Source organism: Bactrocera oleae, chromosome 2, assembly GCF_042242935.1.
Source record: "Bactrocera oleae isolate idBacOlea1 chromosome 2, idBacOlea1, whole genome shotgun sequence".
Classification (NCBI taxonomy): domain Eukaryota; kingdom Metazoa; phylum Arthropoda; class Insecta; order Diptera; family Tephritidae; genus Bactrocera; species Bactrocera oleae.
Genome location: NC_091536.1, coordinates 85118440 through 85141056, shown reverse-complemented (window position 1 = coordinate 85141056; position 22617 = coordinate 85118440). Strand labels below are relative to the sequence as shown.

Here is a 22617-nt window from a genome sequence, read left to right as displayed (position 1 = left end):
GCTGGGAATTTATCAAGTCCTTAAGATATCGTCTCTAAAATTTGTGGTACCTTGGGTCACTTCAAGCGACAAAAGAGAACCAGAGAAGTAATCCATTTTTCAAATTTTTTTATGCAATTAACATTGAGGAATTTTATTCCTGGGTCAGAACACTTCAAGTTGAAACTGAAATCGATCTAGAAAAAGGTGGACAGATATTAGGTATCAATAAGTATGAGAAATCTGAGTCAGAATAATGGAATTAGGTTTTCCTAATATACATAATATTTCATTCTAGCCTTAAATCATTTGAAATAATATGGATTTAGAAAATACTTAGAATGGCTGTCTGACGATGCACCTATGTCTATAGGAGGCAATACTTAAATGCGATAAGGACCTGGCTACTTCACTGTAATAGTATTTGGTGGAAATTATGTGTAATTTTTATTCCAAGCTTAGAAAAGAGTTACCAAAACAATACGCTTCCTCATTCTGGATTTCTGGGCATTTAGCTCAGCGAACGTTGTGCTGACATGAATCGGTGTAAGTTTGACAGATATTTTCAGTGACAGGTGAATCGTTTAACTGCGTGTACCTTTTCGAACATAATCGACAAATCATCGCAATGAAACGATATAAACATCGGCAAGGCAAAAAAAAAAAACCTGTACGATTGTGAATAGCTAACCTTTTTGGATATAGAATAAATTGCTCATTATATTGTCTTTAATAGTTATTATTTATTCAAAACAAGCTCCATTAAACGCAATACAAAATTTGGAACGAACAACCAGCGCATGCATAGATTTTTTATGTCATTTATAGGAGTGTTACTCAGCATCTCACTTACGGCTACTTGAATGGCTGGAATATCATCTTAAAATGCTGCAAAAAAGTTTTTAGTTTTGGGAATAGAAAATAGTCACATGATGATAGATCAAGTGAATACGGAGAGTGGTTGTTGCGAGAAATCTGTTTTGTTTTTTATCCAAAACTTGTTTTTTGGTTTTCATTTAATTCATGTGAAGTAAAACGCGCACAGATCTTTTTATTAGCAATATCTTCAGCTCAAATTTTCCAAATTTTGTTTTGACTCGTATTAACTCTTTCAGCCAAGCACTTCTCGTAGTAAAATTTGTATCGATACCAATAATTTTACGGTCTTTTTCGACAAATTCAGCGCGACCACTAACTTTTGGACAATCTGGCTTTTGGTCGTCATTTAAATTTTTCATTTTTAAATTGTGGAAACCACATATAAACTGAAGTACGGCTCATACAATCATCATCAACTTTAACATCTGTCATCCGATTTAGATAAAGTTAGGTGCGTTTGAAAGATCTTTTTAATCTGCAAATTTTCAATAGAAAAAGCTGCATGTTTATGATTTAAATATAAAGTTCGGTTATTTTTGTCAAGTTAAATATCGCTACTATTTCAAATTATCACAACTTCAGACATTTCCTACTATTAGACGTCTTCTATCGGGCAGGGGAATACGAATTTCTCATTGTAGTTGTGTAACCCCTTGTTATTCACCTCTAACTGTTGTTTGTTCGATTCGTTAGCTCTTATATTTGCCAAATTGAATACAGCTATACTAAAGCTCTTTAGAGTAACAATTCTGCTCCCGAACCCGAAAACAACTAAAAAATATATAAAATAGATGTACTTTGTATATTCCTTTATTTTTCCTGAAAATATTTAATTTTGGTTTACATTATACTACAATACATAGATAAACAATCTTATATAAATTTTCCCTTTAATAATTCAAAACGTATACATACTTATATATAATATATAACACTAGTTAGTCCTTTAGTAAAGCTCCAACCAATCATACACTCACCTAAACAGCAAAGACCCATTTAGCCACTTATGCATACTTACACACACACACTTACATACAACATATGCTGGGTATGGTGTGTGTGTATGAGATATAAATGTTGTTTTATCGCCTCTTTTCTTTCAGGCGACAACGCTGAGGCGCCTTATACCTGTTAGGGTAAGATATCCTTGAAGAGTTGCATTTCGTTGCGTTGCGTTGCGTTGAGTAGCGCTTTATTTCCTTTTCCTTTAGTTATGTTCTTCTAGTTGAGTTGAGTTGAATTAAGTTAAATTAGTCGGTTGGTTGCGTTACGTAGCGCGCAGCATTTTGTAAGTTCCATGCATTTAAGTGCGCACACATGCAGACACACTCACACACACATGCAATCATAAGTGCATAATAAGTTAAGTAAACTTATGTTGCGGTTGAATTATTCGTATTTTGCTTTGCGGTCGACTGTTTGTATTAGCCCGGTGCTTTTATGGCGCCGTTAGGAGTCGCCCATTATGGTCGGTGTCCTGACCGAGGGTTGATCGTGCGCTAATGTGCACATATGAGCGTCCGAGCTATATGACCAGTGGCTACTGAGGGCGCGGAAATTGGTTTTTTAATGAACACCAGAGATACAACCACTCCAGATATGATTAGAAAATTGGTTTTCCTATTCCTTTTTTTTTATTCCATACCAGCTGCAATTTTTTTCTGTATTCGGGTGCATTTCAATATTCTTTCGGGGGTTGCTCTTATCTCGAGTCATTGTTAGCATTTCACGTTTTAAACTGTATTCGAACACGCCAACTCAGGATGTTGATTGAACGTCTGTCATTACCTCCTCTACCGAAAAACATATGCAAAAGGATGTGTGCATGTGTGTATGTATGCGTGTGCGTAATCATTTCAAACATTACCATAATGTGTGTAGTAAACGTGCCGGCTCTCCTTTGTTGTGATGTATTGATTTTATAATTGCTAAGGTGTTCAGTGTTCAGAAAATGACAGTTATGTAGCTGCACGCGTGGCTTCCATGGGTAGTGTCTGGGCAAATTTCAAGCATGTAGGGCGCTAATTCATTTCACACAAATACACACATAGTAGGAACATGAATTCATTTGCTTGTTGGCTTTGAAAAAAAGTATATATACAAACGTACATAAATACATATATATGCCTATGCACATACATAAAGCCACCTGAATTGCGTTCTCGAATTATGCATGTTTTATATACTTGTATTTCATTTGTGAACTCATTCTGTTATGTAAGTAGTTAAACTAAATCATTATTCTGCACGCTTTTTGCACTGAGCCAAGCAATTTTTAAGTTATATTACGTATTTTTAGTCAGAAGATCTAAAATAGTTAAAAAAACTGGAAAATAAAACCTTCACACCTAATAATATGTATTAAATCATTGTATGTGTTTCTCTTAAATAAGTTTTTATTTCATAAAAATGTAATTCAAAGTCTCCCTCTCGTTCGATTCAAACTTCTTCTTCTAACCTTGGAATGCAAAAAAGTTAAATATAATTTTCACCATTTCTTTAACTATTATTTTTTTACAGAGCAAAGTACATATATTCTCCATATAATGTCGGTTGAAACGTTCTTTTCGTCATAGTAAGCGATCTTCTAACTTTTTAATTCAGTATCCGTAGCACGACTTTTATTTTTTGCTTAAAAAAGAGCCTCTGTCTGATCGAATACATATTAACAACTAATTTATTGAGGTTTGAGAACATGAAGAACTTACTGAGAATATGGTGTAAAATGCAGGAACAATTCACAGACCGTGTCACAACGGTGAATTTGCAAGAAATATTCTTCAAATAGCGCAGTTTTTCCGCAATTACCTACCTCAAATGCTATTGAGTTTTTACCATAAGTTAGTCGAATTCTTCCATTTGTCAGCTGACTGTTGTCTTTCGGTTGCGCTTTGCAATCAGTTCATCACGGTTCAACCTTTACATAAAAACATAAACACTATGAGGGTCTTGAGTGGTGGTTCGGTATCATTGACACTTGAAGAAGAAATTAATTGTCTATTTCATATCAAGACTTGTATTGTTTCAGTAGCGTGTGTCAATGTGCGAAATTACAGTGACATGAGGTTTCTGTAATATTCTCTGGAAATGCTGTGTTCTACCTTAAGTCATTCGACTAGGAGTGACTAGAACGATGAAACCACTTGAGCCAACCGTTAGTTCTAATGTCATGCTAATTATAGTATTGAATTATTTTTACAGTATTATTAATAGCACTTTTGATCCAATAAGATACAGATTTATCTCAATTTCTGTTTTGAAATATACGCTGGGCAAAATAATACCCATTTGGAGAAAATTTCGATTATCAGGAGTCTCTCGATAATTCTACAAAATGTTATTAGTCATAAGCTCGAAGAAGCTACATAAGTCAGCTGTGAATTGTGTTTATTCAGGGCTACTTTCATACTATCAGTCAGAAATTTTTTTTCTTTTTTTTAACTTAATTTTTTTAACCTTAAATGATGGTTAAAAATATTAATATTATTACATTTTGTAGACAAAGTCCTGTTTTACCGGCTTTCCATAATTTAGTATCAAACCCAATTTTGTGTGTGCAAATTTCATGCAAATCACAAGATTGTCCTGTTGATGGTAGAAAGCTATCAAACTTAGTAATAATATATCAGGAATTTATGAGTAGAAAATAGCAGTGAGTCATAATACAGATGGAGCAAGCGCACAATCAGACGGAAACAAGTTCTTAAACTCGTGTACTAAAACAAATAAAGACTTTCACAAAATTGAGTTTGAACCTACCCTCACAAAAAATAGAGCATTCAACTGTAAAGGTAAGAGCAACCAACACGAAGACAACCAATAGTAATAACACCAACTACAAATTATAAAACAACAACATTAAGCGAGGCAACGAACAGCGAATGACGAGCGTCGAAGAACTGCCAACAAGGACCATGACACCAAATACAATTCATTAATTTTGCTACTCCAGGCTTTGCACTTTTCATTTTGTCGTTGGCTGTGTTAGTGGTGGCAGTTATAATTTCAGTTTTCTTCTACTCAAACTTTAGCTTTGACATTCTGCGCCAATTGGCAGCACTACTACCAAACTGTAACGTCAATAAAAAAAAACGCAACAAAAAAAACTAAAATAAATAACAGTTGCCATGTGCGTGTTGTCGCTGCACACATACGCGCGCATTCCAGCTCCTTTGCAAAATGCAGCGAATAAGGGAGGTAGTATACTAAAACCAAAAACAACAAAAACATAAACATAAAGCGGATGTGCAATGCACGACAAACGGAAGGACACGACACTTCGTGGCCAGGGGATGTCTCGTATATTTGGTTTATTGAGGGTTGCGCGAAGGTGTGTTGGCCGCAAATAGTTTGTGTAACGGCGCCAAATTTGCAAGGCCCAACCAACCAACTGAACATGTATACGAATATGTAGTGAGTGCAGCTGAGAGTTGGCGAACAGAGGTGGCAACAAAACAAAGCTGCTGGTGGCAGCGAGTTTGCAAATGATTAGTCACGGTGGTCGATGGCCCAGCCGATGGTACCGCCAACTGGACGCAGCAACTCGCACAACTAAAGCCAGGCGTCTGCCGTTTTTGCTGCCGCACGTTGCACGAAATGCTCGTGCATTTGCAGCGTTGACCGCCAGACAAGGCGCTCCAAACAAACAAGTTGTAATTGAATGAGTAAAATGACACAGATAAAATACGCTGTTTGGCTAATAGCAGTTTGCAAACAATATTAAATTTAATGTAAGTGCATTTTCATAAGCTACCTACAACAACAAGTCGGAATCTGAAAATCTCCAAGTGAAATGCAAACGTACATATAGTATATATGTACATAGATATACACATTTTTAGCTATGTAGGTGCTTACATAAGATAACGCTATGATTGTACATACATATTATATGTACATCTATCTACCTAAATTCATATATCTAGTTGTTGTTATAGCTGAAAACTCTGCAAATGCTTTTAGCTTGTAGCTTGTCGTGTTGTTTTTGTTTTTCCTTTTGAATTTGTTGTTGTTGCAAGCGTGATGTAATGGCTGGTTCAATAAACTTTGGCAACAACGGGGCGCCTTTTTGGTTTATGCAAGCAAATGTATCTACACATGCATATACTGTTATGTGTCTGTTTTGCGCTTTTGGTTTTTTGCACTTTGTAGTCATAGCGACCGTACAAGCAAAGTGTTGGAGTGAGGCACACACAAAGGATATAAGGGTGGCGGCGCTTTTTGTTTTTTCGATACCAGTTAGAATACATGTATGAATATATACTAATAGTTGTTATATAAATATATATATAAAATATATTATATTATACACATACAAGTACATATCTACATAACCACAGCACGCCAACTAAAGCCAGACTAAAAACACCTAGTGGCTTTACTGCTATCATAATGTCTTATAATTTGTATATGCTGATTACCTAGAGCAAGAAAAAATACTGCAATGAAGCTATAATACCCTTCAGAGTGGTGTGATCTGAGCATATTGGTTCGGAGATTGTAGCACTGACTTTGATAATAATCTGTGGTAAATTTTGTGAAGATATATTGTGAAATAAAAAAGTTTTCCATGCAAGGACTTGTTTTGATCTATCAGTTTGTATGGCAGGTATATCAAATAGTGGTCCGATATCTGTAGTTCTCACAAATAAGCAACTTTGGGGGTAGAAAAAAAGGGTGTCTGCGGGACTAGTTCGCGTATATACAAATATATATTATTTATATATATATTTTATACGATTTCCGGCGATTCTCAAGATATAAATATGTATATGTGTGTAGATTCTACAACCTCCAGCACTCCTCCAATTCATCAATTTAGGCAGAAAAGAGTCTGAGTGAGCCCTAGCAAAATTCTTAGAGCCATCACTCTATTGCAAAAAGTATCCTTCCTCAATCCATTAAAAATTAATCTACAATGGTGTACTACCCTAATGCACACACATACATGTATGCGAAGGCATAGAAATGATAATCAATGAAACTCATTCTGGTGAACTACTTTGAGAGCTCCATTAAGTCAGTAACACTGTATTTACGAGTTGTTGTAATAAAATTAGGCCATCAAATACTTTTTTATGTGAAAGCTTCGATTGAGTGCAATTTGAGTTATCTGCTGCAGTTTATAGCACGATGGCTGTGATTTTATAACCATACATTTATTTGTACAATGCACTTTACTGCTCTCTCCCTCTACTTTATACATCAAGAAGAGATTCAAAGTATTTGTGGGTAAATGAAAGGAGAAATATGCAGAAGAAATAAAAATTTGTAAAAAATAATGGGAATAAAGTTTTTAGGCTTTTTTAACAGCTTTTAATGCTATGACATAGGGAGTCCACGAGTGCCGTTAGAAATATCTATATAATCAAATATATTAGTTCGGGTGGTTCTTATTTGACTACAGAGATATGTGAATGGCGGAACTAACGGTTTAATTCTAAGTTTGACATGTATTTGCAAAGGGATATCTTTTTTTTAAATATTCTGTAGCGGTAAAAGGTAACACAAAATAAATAGTTTTCTTAAAACTAGATGCCATGTGAAATCATTATAGTAACCGTATGTGCGATGATATCTCATTTAGATTATACATATATATTTTCCCAAAATTTTGTTAACCCTTCTTTTAATTTTCCAACTTTTAAGTTTAATTTATCAGTCTAGTTTGTGTATTTTTTATTTGAAATTTCTTATAAATCCAGAGTTTTGAGAAGAATAGTTGTGCCTGACACACCTACATATATACATATATCAAATTATTAGATATATTTTTGGAAAAATTCAGTGATAACTATGATTTACTCATCTATAACGAAATTATTATCGTTCTCTTGCATTCCTGAAAAATACCGTTAGATGGTAGATGAGCGCCACATGTCGAGATATTAATTAATCTTCATCTGTTTGGTTTTTCACGAGATGCTGTTAGGATAAAGTGAACAAATATGTAAATGTAGGAATGAAGGATTTTTAAGAAAGGGAAATATTATATAAATCCTTGACAAGCGGTCTCAAAACAATATATTTTATAAAGATCGTTTTCTAGTCTGATGATATATGATTTTGCATAATTTAGCACGGCATTTAGTAAGTTTTCAATAGGCTTTCATAAGGCCAACTTTTTCATTAGTTGGTTTTCATGTACCGAGGCTGTTCGCTTTTTTTATTTTGAACAAAATTATGGTGCTTAGTTTGTCACTTGCACAAAAAGTAGAGTTCATTGCATACTATTTTTGTTATAGGCTCCTATGGTTAAGATGGTTCTAGATTTGGGTTTTTCTACAACTTTTTGATTTCACCAAACTGTTTATAATGTGAGGAAAACATTTTAAATATTTCTTTTTATATTATGGTACCTAATATGACTTTGATTTATTAATTTCTAAGTAATTACGTAATTTTCACCTTATTCTTTTCAATTTATACTACACACTACATATATGCTACCTAGTTATCTATAACATTTAGTAGAACATGTTAATTTATTTATCCACTATACACACACACATAATTGTAAATAACTCATTCGTACTGATGTGTATACAACTAATTGTTAATTTTCTTCATCTTCTCTTTATTCTTTGCAGTTTTATAGTTTACTAGAGCAAAATATCATTGCGAATTCCACTTTAACACTGCGACCATGCACAGTGTTTGTGCCTACAAATGCTGCATTCCAGCGCCATCATGGACCCACACATGTGCTCTATCACATAAGTGAGTAACAATGCGTATTCAGCAAAATTAATTGATAAAAAAGATAAAAAAATACAACTTTTTATTGTCAATTTTCATATTATATTATACTATTGTTGTTGCTATTGTTATTGTTTGTTGTTGTTGTCCATGCTGTTGAAAAAATTTCACACCAGACAAATAAATTACTTAAACTAACGAATAAATACATCGCTTTATATATTGTTGTTTTAAATATATATGTATGTCTAACATAATAATTTCTCATAATTACAGCAACGACACCAATGACGAAGGACGAACTCATAAAGGTTATACCGTCGGATATGGGTGGCAATCCATCATTGTACATAACGAAAAATCGCAATGGCGATATTTATGTGAATAACGCTAGAATAATACCATCGCTGACGGTCGAAATGACCAATAGTCTGGGAATGCGTCAGGTGAGATATGATTTACAAGGAAAAATGCTATTAAAAAACAGAGATTTTATATATACTTGTATTCGTCGGTTTTCAAAAGTTGCCACTATTTGGTAATCTTGTATGCCACAAAAAAAAAAACAAATAAGTAAAATGGTTTTTTGTTATTAATTAAATTTTCATACGATATATAATAAAATTTTAAAGAAATTATTAGTAGAGGTTACGGTCCATTATACTTAATAGATGTCAAAATGAAATAAATTATCGTTGTAAAATTAATATTGTAAGACAACAATTTCTATAATTTGAATTCCTGTAGCAACATAGCTTTAGAACCTTATAGATTATAGCCTTAGAATAGTAACCAAATTATTTGTCGTAATGGATAGACATCCATCACCCAAAAATGAACAAGCAGCTTCCTTAAACTAAAGTATTTTGAAAAAAATTCAAGGATATGAGCTGGTATAATAGCAAATAAAGATATTTGTTAACTAACTTTGATTTTGTCATTTCGTAACCGATTCTGCAAATATAAAAAAGTGGTGTACAATCCTAAATGACGCTCTTACGAATTGGCAGATATATTTGTGCCTCAAGTCGTAGATCTAAAGAACTAGGTCTAGGCTTATGCATCAAACCCCTTCCTTGTTTTATCAGGTAGTTCTATATACCGACTTTCGTTGCGCTATATTTATTTAAACTATCTTTCTTCCTGTAGGTGATGCACATTATCGATGAAGTCTTGGTGCCACTTACTGCTCTGCCCACTGCCAAAATGGAGTTCACCAATTTGGATGCCTATCAATTCATGAAACAGGCCGACATTTTAGATATCGGCGAGAATCGCTTGAGGTATAAACACGTCGTTAAATGAAAGAGTGACAAATATTATTTATTCTTTCTTTTCCTTATGACTGCAGATCGTATCGCTCGCAAGTGACATTAATGCGTAAGGATAATCTCTATCAATCGCCAGGTGGACACACATTTTTAATACCCGTCGATGAAGGTTTCAAGGTAAGCACCTAAATTGAAATGTAATAAGTGTTTTATAATTATTTGTGTAGAGAAATGCGATTATACATATATTAATACATTCGTTCGACAAAAATTTAATAAACGTACAAAACCGTATATGTACACTTATGTTGTAAGAGCAACTAGTTACTTTGGTAAGAGGTTTGGTGCACTTTAAGAAGTATTTAGAAATGTACTAGTTGGAAAAATTAGTAGAATATTTAAGAAACAAGGGTTAGAATTAATCGGCTACCAAAACTTTACTCTTTCAATTTTTTCTTAAAAAAAATTTTTTTTTGTCAAATTTTGACTAGTCCTTCGGTCATTACCAGTAATAAAGTTTTTGATTTTTGGAATTGCTATAATTTTAAGCAGAAAATCAGACACCTTTTTTGGAGTTTTTTCGAATACGTAATCAAACGAATCCAAAATTTTGCAAAATGAATAACCGATTATAAAAGTACATTTATTTCTGTAAATATACGTTACTTTATTTATTAACTAAATAAAATTCCTATTCCAAAACAAAACACTATAAAAAAATAAACGAATTCATTAACAATTCTGACTTGCAAGGGGATATAACCTTTTAATTTATTCCAACGATATAATGTGAAATTTCTTAATAAAAATTATATAGTTGTTCCTCATTTTAAACTTGTTTCGTACTTTAGAACTAGTATAATTTCGATCTGTTATGTTCAACTAAGCAATACCTCCTTTGAAGACCCCACAATCCAACTTCTGCCGTTCCAAAATCCTAGTGCAACTACTACAACTACAGTTATTTTGAAAAAAAGCTCAAATTTTACTACGTCTATAAACTACATTTTCTATAGGGCCCTACAACTTGATACATACAAAATATTTATATTTATGTTTACGAACACATCTAAGCATACCTCGACGACATTTAATAGCGGCACTTATTGCAACCACTAATCAATTAAATGTCAATTAATTGTCATAGCAAACCACACGCAGCAGCCTGGTGGACAACAAAGTCATCGACGGACACGTCATACCTAACAATGTGATTTTTACGGCAGCCGCACAAATGGAAGTGCCACAAACCACAGCCGCATTCGAGGACAATCTCAAAGTAACCGTTAGTTTCTTCAAACAAAAAGATGGCAAAAGTAAGTCGATTTACGGCAACTACATACTACACATGCATACATATCTACAAGTATATGTATGTGTTATACTAATGCGTTTTCTTATCTTCCTCTCTCTCTTCCAGTGTACGTTAAATCGAATACTATTTTAGGTGACGCCAAGCACCCCACCGGTGTGGTACTGGCGGAAATTGTCAAAGGCAACATTCCGGTGCGAAATGGTGTGGTGCATCTGATACATCGGCCGCTAATGATAATCGACTCGACGGTGACGCAATTTCTACAGGTAGGTGTTCGATTACAAATAAACACACTCAATGAGTAAGAGCGTGCAGTTGCGTGTGTTTGTGTTTGCTTGTCAGGTGACCCGTGACACTAAACTGGACGAAATACAATAACAATTTTCCTGTAGTACACCAGTGTGTATGTGTGTGTGTGTGTGTTTATGTACATTTTAACTAGTATTTGACACGCCCCCTAACATTAGCAATTATATTTGTGTTGGTATTTTAACTTACAACAACAGAGCACAAGTGCGCGTAGTAAGCGGTGTTTAACGGTTTAAGTTTTTACAATTGATACAGATTAGATTAAAATGTCTTCCAAAAGAACTTACTCGATATAATTAACCGTTCGCTGCTTACTGCCCGTGGCTTAGCACAAAAAACACTTACAAACTGTCAAAACTCGATAACTTGTGAACACAGAAAAAATTTATAAGAGTGATATATACATTTTTGAAATACTACTCACATTCCAAACGAAACATTGAAGTTATCAAGCTTTGTCTGCATTCTTATAATTTGCTGCACATTTGCTTTGCTTATAAAAATTATGCTTCCTAAATTGTAGAAATAATCAACTTTTTATCGACAGAATTTTAGAAATGTGTAAATATTATACAAATTATGGTTTAATAAGATGCTGCCCATGCCTTTTTCTGATTCTGATGAATATCAAGGAAATTGAAATTAATATATGCATATAGCATAACTACAGCCAAATAATTTCATATAACCAGTATAGCAATTCATTAATAATGCCCAACTAATTGCTAGATATTTTTATAAATACGGGAACTTCTCAATTATTTTGGAAAAAGTACATGCGTCACTAACTCGAGTTTATTTGCCATTAGGTGGTGTTAAGCTTTAAAGACTACTCAGAAACTCAGACCTTAGCTAAACAAATTAGCTATCCTTAGCATAACTTTTTAGCATTTATGAAAATTGTTCCCTGGTTTTGATAAAAAATAACACTGTAAACTCGAGTTTTTGGGGAAGTTTTTGAGTCCTATTTGTTTTAAAAATAGTAATTTAAATAATATGTAAATGTCGCTCATACGGCACGACGTCCCCCAGTTTCTTATTGTTAGAGTAAACTTCCTGCATTATTACAAATATACTGCTAGATTTACATATATGAGAAAAAGAAATTTTTTTTTGTGTTATTAAGAAAGTAAATTACGTAATTAGTTACATTGAATGTGGGCAAGATAAGTAAAGACATAAAAATTAATTTTGGAATTGTTGTATAATGGTTTAACTACAATTGAATCACAGTTACTTAAACTAAAAATGCTACTTACCTAAAAAATATTAGAACTAGTTTATTAAATTTCCAAAAAAATTGATACTCCTCCATTAGAAAAAATAAATAAACAAAATGTTGCCCACAATTAGGCGCATTTTTAAATTTATTATTTTAGCAAAGACACATACCTCAATATGCTAATATATATAGCTTATTTGTAAATAAAACGCGTAAAATGAAAAACAAATCAATTGAATTATATAAACATAATTGCGTTAATATTACTTTTTGAGCTCTTCTAGCTACACCTTACGTTTAAAAATATACTGCCAGTACGTGAAAAGAATGCCGATAAGTATCTAATTTATAAAAACGTAGTATACAATAAATGATTAATTGCGACTCGACTGGTTTAATCAATATAAATGTTTAAATGTCCAAATATTTGAATATTGTTTATTTTTAATTGCTTTTTAGAAAAGTGCAATTCGTCTTCAAGCACTAATTGTTTTACATTAACCGCTCGGCGCACGGTTTGCAGCTTTGATCTGACTTGAACCTGCTACAGTCATTTGAAAAACGTTTTTTACAACTCAAACAGGTTTCTCGTACGAACAAAGGGAATGCATATAAATTTCTAATATTGAAAAATTACACGCTATAAAAATTTGTAATTTTATGTATATTTTGCAATGAGCGTACGTTTTAATTTTTTGTTTTTAATCATTGAGAAATGCATAACAAAAACATAACGAAACAGCAAACATTTCAAATATTTAAACAAAAACATTACAAAATGCAAACAAAAACACATTTTTTAATTAAATAGCAAAAAACCCTATAGACTGATTTTACCTCGAACTTGAATTAGCAAATGTGCGATTTTGTAATTCATTTTCGGTTTGATGTAAAATCATAAGCAAAATTTTATTTTAAAATAATTTTTAAAATATAAATTTTATTTTAAAAAAATTTTGGGTGCGATGTAAGTATACAAAACCAATAAACGTTGTAATTTTGTTATGAATAACAAATTAGATCATCGTTCACTCACACCACCCAAAAATCCTCATCGGATAGTCATATCAGTCAGTTGCATAATTAATCAGAATATCATGCTAATCAATATAATTGGCATCCCTATTGATAAAATTATTCTAACATATACATAACTGTGTACATATGCATATAAATAAAAAAAAATAAAAATTCCAAATTCAAAAAATTTATATAAAAATTAATTTGTTATCAAAATGGAAGCTGTATGTACCATTACTACCCATCTCCCCATTTCATTTCTCTGGCTCTTTGATATATCATTCACGCCCACTATCCATACACATTAGCAGCAACTTACACTGTTTACCAAAAATATGCATCTTCAGTACACAAGTTCAGTGCATAGACTATAGATTGTTAAAAAATTATTAGTTAGCTTTGTAAAAACTGGTCACTGAAGAATTATTTTTAAAATATTCACATATGCAAATGTGGTAAATGGTATGTCCCGAAATAACGCAGTTGGCATCAATTTCCGTAGAAATTACTCATACTAATTACTACTAATCCTTAAAGAATATTTAACAATGCAACTCAAAATTAAATATACTTCTTACTTCAAAAAATATTGTTTTCTTTATCATAATCAGACCCTTGTTTGAACCAATTTACTGCATCAAATCTAAGTACAATATTAAAAGGAATATCACGGCAACGTTGAGTCGTAATAATACCAACTTGTTTGAATTTCAAAAAAAAATATTAATTTTACTATGGTGGGGAATACAAATTTACATACTATACATTAGAACATATGCGCCTATAAATAATTTCATAATTTTCAGTTGTTTATCAAACTTTTAGAACACAAATAAAAGTTAGGAAGTAAAACCGAAAAACTAAAAAAATAAAATATATAATATAATATATACATGAAAATATATATTAAAATTTCTAACATAAATTAAAATTACAAAACTTTAACAGATAAAACTTATTTATTTCTAAAATTTATTAAATGTGATATAAAATTAAATTTAATGACTGAAAACCACTTAAAAATTATTCTAAAAGATTATTTACAAATAAATATTTTTTAACATAAAAAAAATGATTAAATGTAAAAAATATGAAATGAAGCAATTAACTAGCAACTGTTTATGATAATAGCTTTGTTTACCATATTCATAATAATAAAAATAAAAAACTTAATATTTTAAGGGAACAACTTTCGAATTTCCGTTGTGTTCAACTAAAAAATAACTATTTATTATTTATATAAAGTAAATATAAAATACTATTTTAAGCTAGTTTCTTAAATAATTTAAATTTGACCTTCAGTTCCGTTTCTTGCACCTGCAATTTTTACTTGCTTTACAATTGGCTACACGCTTGAAGCCTTCACACACTCTACTCAAATTATTTTATTTTTGCAATAAAACGCATATTTTCGTAATTTTTTCTTGAAATTAAATAATTCAAGCATTTCGTTTTTAAGTAAATTGTAACAGCAACAATTGACTCCATATCAATCCCGTACAAGTACAAATCAAGCATTGACATTTCATGTCTCATACGAATGTTATATAGTCAACTTGCATATAAATTTTATTAAAATTCCGTTCCTTATTTGTTTGATGTAATTGCTGTGATAAAGCCGAAAACAATATTGACTCTGGTATTTTCTTTGTACTCTTCTCTGCGAATGTTTTTTGTTTTGTTTTGTTTCGATTTTTATTTGTGAATTTTTTCGTTTTTATTATGTGCAACGCTGCGGAAACTCACTCAACCAAACAAACATTTTAGTCCTTTAAGGTAAATACTTCATACAGTATACATATATACACATGTATGTATTTGTAAATGCAAATTATCTTAAAACATTTAGGCAAACAACTAAATTAAACATACAATACTCAAACTTATACATAAATATACTAAATAAAACATATAATTATTTGCATACATATGGTACATAGCAGTAAAATGCATATAATGGCAATAAGATTTTAATATATGCATACACTGCATTTCCAATTTTTACAGCATGCAAAAATTAAATATTTAAAAAAAAATTGGGAGCAAACAGTAATAATATTGTTGTAATTCAACGCATGAGACATAAATATTCGAGATAATCATTAAACTCAATTTTATATATATTACAATAGACTACGCATTTACTGGAAATATCGAAATTTTTAAGTTCATGGCGTAGCTTCTTTATAGATTTATATAAGATTAGCAAAAGATATTATCTACCTAAAAAAACTGAACTCTTATGGCCTAAAGGGATTCGCCGAGCATTGCTCGAAGCGTTTTATTTGACGAAATATAATCAGATACATATCTGATGTCGACGGGTTTTCTACCCCAAACATAAATTAAACTTGTTTAATGCAATCGAATTTAATAACTATCCTCCAATTATAATATAACCATTACAATACCTCCATTTGACAATGGTAGTAAATAACGCTGGATGACGAGATTTTGGACGATTTTAGCAAATCTTTTGGAAACGTGAAACAAAAATGTCAAAAATCAATCGCATACCGATTCGCACATAGAGTAAAGCTTAATAAGATTCTCTCAAACATAACCTTTAGAAAGTTCTTTTGTAATTTTTTAAGAACGGGTCTCAAGTCAACACTTAATCGTTTGGTAATGTCAAAACTGACAATGGCATGCCGAGATTATGCATGATTTCCACAAACGTTTTGAAGTCATCACATTTAAAAAAAATGTTAGTTGTGTCTCAGAGATGGATATTTGTTATAAAAGAAATATATAATAAATTTAGTCGCCTTTTTTAACAAATGGAAAGATCATGCTTTTGAGAGACACAGTTCAAGATAATTATTTACAAACCTCCAAATAGGTGCATTCAATCGAAGCCTACACAAAATACGTTTTTAGATTCAGCTTATCATATTAAAAAAAGAAAGAAAAAATAAAATTGCACGCAAATGCTAAGATTTTATTTATAATAAATACATACATACATATTTACATACAGAAATTTGGGTCAAAGCACTACTAGGTATGCGAGTGGAGTGACCAGCATGCGACAGCGTAAATTAACGCTGTGTCTATCAACATATATACTTATTGCATGATATTTTATCACCTTATTCCAAAATCAGCTCAACAAATATTGTCATTCTCGGAGTTTTTAAAAATTACTTATATCGAAAATTAAAATATAATAAAGTGATACAAAATAGTTTAGTATAACATGAAGTCACTTTTTTTTAATATGTATGCATTGTCCGTTATCGCATTTAACATTTCCATAGTGGAAATTATTCACAGTAAAACTTGCATATTTCAATACTCAAAGATCATTAGAAAATCTTAGTTTTACTCACCGGAGAGCTTCAAACATAAAACAATCAAACACTTACATATCGGATTAATTTGATTACATTAGATTTTAGATATATATATTCCAAAATAGTGTTTTAATAAACATTCGTAGTGTTATCTCACTCTGACACAAGCTTCGAGACTTACAATGACCAAAATAATATAGCATCTAGAAAAGGAACTTGTTGATCAAAAGTGCTATTTAATGCTTCTCCCCATTGTAAGATCACAATTCAATCAACTAAAACAATCAATCAATTAAGTAAAAGAATTTTTTGTATAAAAACAATTGAATTATATATGACCTAATAATGCCATATATTGATAAAATTAAATTATATATGACAAAACAAGAATATGCCTTAGAACATATGAAAATGATTGCCAAGCATGCTCCAAATCTGCAGTTCTCATATAACCGTTTGCATGTACGAACATACATATATACATATGTATGTACATATGTATTGCAATATATCGGAATTTTCTTTTGCGAAATGTGCACTTTTGCCTTGTTTGCAGAAAAAAATAGTAAAAACACTATTCCAAATTATGCATAATTATACCAAACATATAGAGAATCATGAACCAAGTGCCAAAATACAACAACATTGCACGAAACAATACATATTATTATCCTTAAACATACATACATACATAAATTTATTGCAAATCGCTTAGAAACAAACTCAAAACAAATAATATTAAAGAAAAATAAAAAACAAATCACAAAGTATTTTAATCGAATTTCAATTGATTGTGTATTTTCTTGACGTTGTCGGCAACTCGTACGCTGATGGCAATCCTCAAACTCTCTCTCTCTCTTTGTGTGCAACGACCTTAAACCAAAACATAAATGTTTCTGTCGCTGCTCTGCCTGCGTTCTAACTGTCGTTTGACACAAAAATCAAAAACACAACCAATATCAAAACTCATTATCACAACAACAACAATTCGCAAAACGCGTAGTTGATGAATGTAAGTATGTAAGAAATTTGCAAAATAAAACAAAAAAAATCTATAAATAAATTGTATGCTTGAAATAGTATTAAATTATTTGAAAAAAGGGAAACAAATTTAAAATTTAAAATTGCAAAATGTGTTGAATAATATATGTAAATGTGCAAATTTATTGTTCTGATAATGCATTATGAAGTGATTTGTATAAATCTCAACTAATCTATAAGGTATACATATATAAAACAAACATAGACACATCTGAACCCAACACTTGTGCATTTTTGATTTATCAAAGTAATTTTCTACTACTATTTTCTACACCATACCATATAAAGTTCATTCTGCTCTCTTTGAAGAATTTGAGACAGACCATTCGCCTTTATCGTTCCAAGCGTTACAAAGGTTGTACATATGTATATCTGTACTTAACGATTGAATACGAAGGTCACAAAATCCGATAAAATGTCTTTTAGGTAAATAGTCTAACGTATTCAACCGTTGTTCGATTTGTAATGATACTAATTTTCTCATTTGACACACAGATTCTTTGAGAACTTGAGTCTAAAATCCTTCGTTTATAAAATGTTTTGGTGCATATGGACATATATACATAAGTGGCATATTAAAGAGTTTCGTATAGGATACGCACTACATTTGACTATTTTAAAGAATGAAGTTATGGAAGCTCGACTTTCTCGACAAAAAAATCTTTAACTCAAAATGTGTCCTAAGCTCGAGTTTGGATAAAAATTCTCAATTAGAGCTTATATAAGAGTTTTCTCCGTCATTTCTTGAGTAAAATGGTTCTGCCTGATTGGCGAAGAAATACTATAATTTACTAGTTGCAGATCTTATTCAGTTCTTTTATAAAAGTGAAAGATCCTTTAAGTTACAAAACTATAGTACTGTATAAGTTGAGATGAAAGATCTATAAGATCACATCTGTAGATGGTACTTTTGTTTGACGCCATAATGATGCTACATCGCTGTCTTCTGTCCAGATACCCGTCATCCAAGGTTTGGTGATTCAAATATATTTAATATTTATAATAACAATGGTGTAGAAAATTGCAAAAATAATTACATATCTAAATCCTTTTCGTCAGGTTTTCGAAATTCCGCTTTAAAATTCATGATTATAGAAAATATAAAACCAAATAACAAAACTGCATTTTTTACATTAACAAATCTGCAATGCAACATTTTTAATGAACGAAACACACTGCATTTAAGTCATTATTCTTGACCTACAGCATGGCGATTTTAATTACCTATCACCTGCGCACTAGCAGACATTCCCATGCATACTACTTATATAATTATAATATCAGATAATCATATTTATAGCGGTTCATTTTAGCATTTCACTTCCTTCATATTACCAAATACTCGTACTCCTATGCTATGACATTGGATATGCTTTAAATTTCCCATACTCGTATTTGTCTCCCGCTCTTATTAATTTCACTTAATATGTATTTACTCACAATTTCAACTAAATATAATTATTGCTATAAAATGGATTTTTAAATGTTCCATTAATATTAGTATTTCTATGTTAAAAAAGTTCTATGTATATACATCTATGGTATGTACAAATGTACAATTACAATTTTATTAATCATTTTGAATTTATAGTATTTGTCTGTATATATATAAGTTAAACTCATCTAAAAGTTTGCAGGCGCGTTAAAGCCTTCATAATTTGACAAAGCACACATTGGTATTATTATGTACATACAACTATTATGCTTATAGTTACTCTATTCAATACAAAGTGTTTGCTTTTACATAAACAAAACAAATACATGTCATATTTTCACCGTCTAGGATAATGAAAATGGTGCTCTGCGCAAATTTTATGACGTTATTATGGATAACGGTGGCGAAGTGCTAACCGACATTAGCAACTTGGGAGAAATTACAATTTTGGCACCCAGCAATGATGCCTGGGAGGCCAAGGATGTGCAAAACTTAATAAGGTGAGATATTCTACGCTAAATTATAAACACACATATATATATATATATACATTTGTATTAAGAGCAATAGAAATATAATAAAATTTTATTTAATTTTACAGAAATCGTGAGAAATTGCGTGATATCCTGAATATGCACATTATCAAGGACAAGCTGAATGTTGATCGAATACGCCAAAAGAACAAAAACATTGTAAGTGAATATAATAATGTAGGTACATATGTAATCTATAGCAAAAATAAAAAAAAATCGTCTAAGCATTGAAAAAATCCTCAAAGAGACCATTTTAGGGAGTACGAATTATCAACTCTATCCTAATCAGCAGAATGTTTAAGTATAAAAACCTCACAAAAAAAAAAAAAACACAAAGTATGTTACCATATCTGAAAATTCGTGAAGGTACCCTAAATTAATAATATAAAAAAATTAGTATTTAAAATTTGTTATGAATTTCATTAAACACCCCTTTTCTTTGCAGATTGCCCAGGTGCCAACTGTTAACAATCGTACATTTTTGTATTTCAACATTAAAGAAGAAAATGACGAAGAAATCATAACTGTTGAAGGTGGTGGCGTCAATGCAACTGTACTACAAGCGGATGTTGCTCAAACTAACGGTTATGTACACATTATTGACAAAGTTTTGGGCGTTCCATATACAACTGTACTCGAAAAACTCGAAACGGATCCTATGATGAGGTAAACAAAATATTTGCTTTAGAAAAATACAATTTTTTTTAGAAAAATATTTTGTTATTATTAAAAATACATCAATTTTCTTCGAGTAAAATTTAAGTCTAGCGTGTATCTTAAGCCGTTTTTTAAATGTTTCACTGTATGTAGTATACCGTGTTGGTGAAATACTTGTAAATACCTATTTAAATTGTTTGCTTCCAGCGATACCTTCAAATTGGGTCAATTTTCCGCATTTAATAATCAACTGAATAACACACAACGTCGCTTCACCTACTTTGTGCCACGTGACAAGGCTTGGCAAAAGACCAAATTGGACTACCCTTCAACACATAAGAAACTCTTCATGGAAGACTTCTCCTACCATGTACGTTCAATAACTTTCAATATAGAATATATAAGTTGAAACTAATCAAAACCTTTAAATACTTACAGTCAAGGTCAATATTGGAACGCCACTTGGTAATTGCCGATAATGTGTATACGATGAACGACTTGGTAGCCATGACAGCTGCGTCTGGCGACTCCATTTTGCTGCCTACCTACAGGGATTCACTGAAAGTTAAAGTAGAAGAGGAAGCTGGACGTAAGTATAATCATTAATTATAAGAATATTTTAACAAAGCACAAGGGAGGAATATGAGGAAAAATTTGTTTTAGCTTAAGGTTTATCTAGTTTTATTAACTTACAGCCAACTATTAATTAAAAAAAATATTTCATTTCATTTTCCCAAAATCAAAATATTTTCGCTTTATTTGCTTACGTGAAGATCTTCACGATGAATATGCTTCACATGAGTGGACTGGTGAGTGGTGAGACCGTTAAAAATTACCCGCTGCAAATTCACTCATCTAATTCAATCATTAATTAGTAATAGCTCTTTTTGTTTAACATTTTGTTGTACATCATCACCGATTTTCCTTCATAACTCATCAGTTATAGTCGTTAGTATTGAAAGTAGCTATATTTTGTTGATTATTCGTGTACTAAGTACTCTGTACCGTTAATTACTTAATTCGGCGTTAATATTTTTAAGAAAAGTCTCTGAGTGAACCACAACAATATTTTTCTGAACTTGGTAAGACTTGTAGAAAACCTGTTTTCTTGAAGAAAAATTTCGGAAAAGTTGACAGACTCGCTTTTGACAGAGGAGAAAAACTTTCAAAGTAATATATACGATATTTTCCAAATAGAAATTTGAAAGACGATTTTGCATGTCAGAAATGCTACTTGAACGCTATAAAAAGAAGTCGCTTTTGCATCGAGTTGTGACTGGTAATGAAAAATGGATCTATTAGGACGACCCTAAACGCAAAAAATCGTATAGCCCAGACATTGCCCCTTCTGACTACCATCCTGTCGATGCAGAACGCCACCACTGGAATACATCAGAACAGGGTATCAAACATTGGTCAAGCCGGCTGAGTTCTTTTGGGGTGAAATCCACGTTCCACCTGGAAGATGGGATAATAATTCTACAGAAGTTGTTTTTCTTTAATAAACGTTCAAATTTTGAAAAAAAAAATAACAGAACGAATGTAGTTATGGACCTAATATATACGACCTTTTCCAAATATAGAGGACCACAACAAATTTATATATATCTCTTAATCTTCTTAAACAATTCTAATAAATTACTATTATACTTTTTAAAATGATATTATATATTCCAGCAGCTCATTTATAGAACATTGATAACTCCTTTTCCTTAGCCGGATAAAGTCAAGATATCCACGCGTACTTAGCTCTCCTATTTGTTTTTATTTCTTTATAAAATGAAATTGTAAAAATTTATACCAAATGTGTTTACAAATACGTTCAATATAATTTTTGTTCTTAACATCCATATCACATACTCAAACGCATTACGTAGCTTTTATATACGAGTATATTTCGTCTAATTTCCATCATGATTTTATAAAAAAAATTATATTTATCAAAATCCACTCTTATTTATA

General features: G+C 31.4%; 1 protein-coding gene across 6 annotated transcripts in view; it reads left to right on the top strand.

Moving 5' to 3' along the window:
- Fas1 (fasciclin 1) overlaps nucleotides 1–22617 on the top strand; it is a 43339-nt gene that overhangs the window by 13800 nt on the left and 6922 nt on the right. For 3 of the 6 annotated variants that reach the window (XM_070105890.1, XM_070105891.1, XM_036361363.2), the window contains exons 3-15: nucleotides 1962–1994; nucleotides 8448–8577; nucleotides 8833–9002; nucleotides 9706–9839; nucleotides 9908–10004; nucleotides 10975–11143; nucleotides 11248–11408; nucleotides 19814–19965; nucleotides 20067–20157; nucleotides 20444–20664; nucleotides 20863–21025; nucleotides 21094–21244; nucleotides 21429–21464. In XM_070105890.1, the coding sequence (XP_069961991.1) occupies nucleotides 1962–1994; nucleotides 8448–8577; nucleotides 8833–9002; nucleotides 9706–9839; nucleotides 9908–10004; nucleotides 10975–11143; nucleotides 11248–11408; nucleotides 19814–19965; nucleotides 20067–20157; nucleotides 20444–20664; nucleotides 20863–21025; nucleotides 21094–21244; nucleotides 21429–21464 (1708 nt within the window). The remainder of the gene's footprint in view (nucleotides 1–1961; nucleotides 1995–8447; nucleotides 8578–8832; nucleotides 9003–9705; nucleotides 9840–9907; nucleotides 10005–10974; nucleotides 11144–11247; nucleotides 11409–19813; nucleotides 19966–20066; nucleotides 20158–20443; nucleotides 20665–20862; nucleotides 21026–21093; nucleotides 21245–21428; nucleotides 21465–22617) is intronic. The other 3 variants (XM_070105892.1, XM_036361366.2, XM_036361365.2) reach the window with 2 other exon arrangements.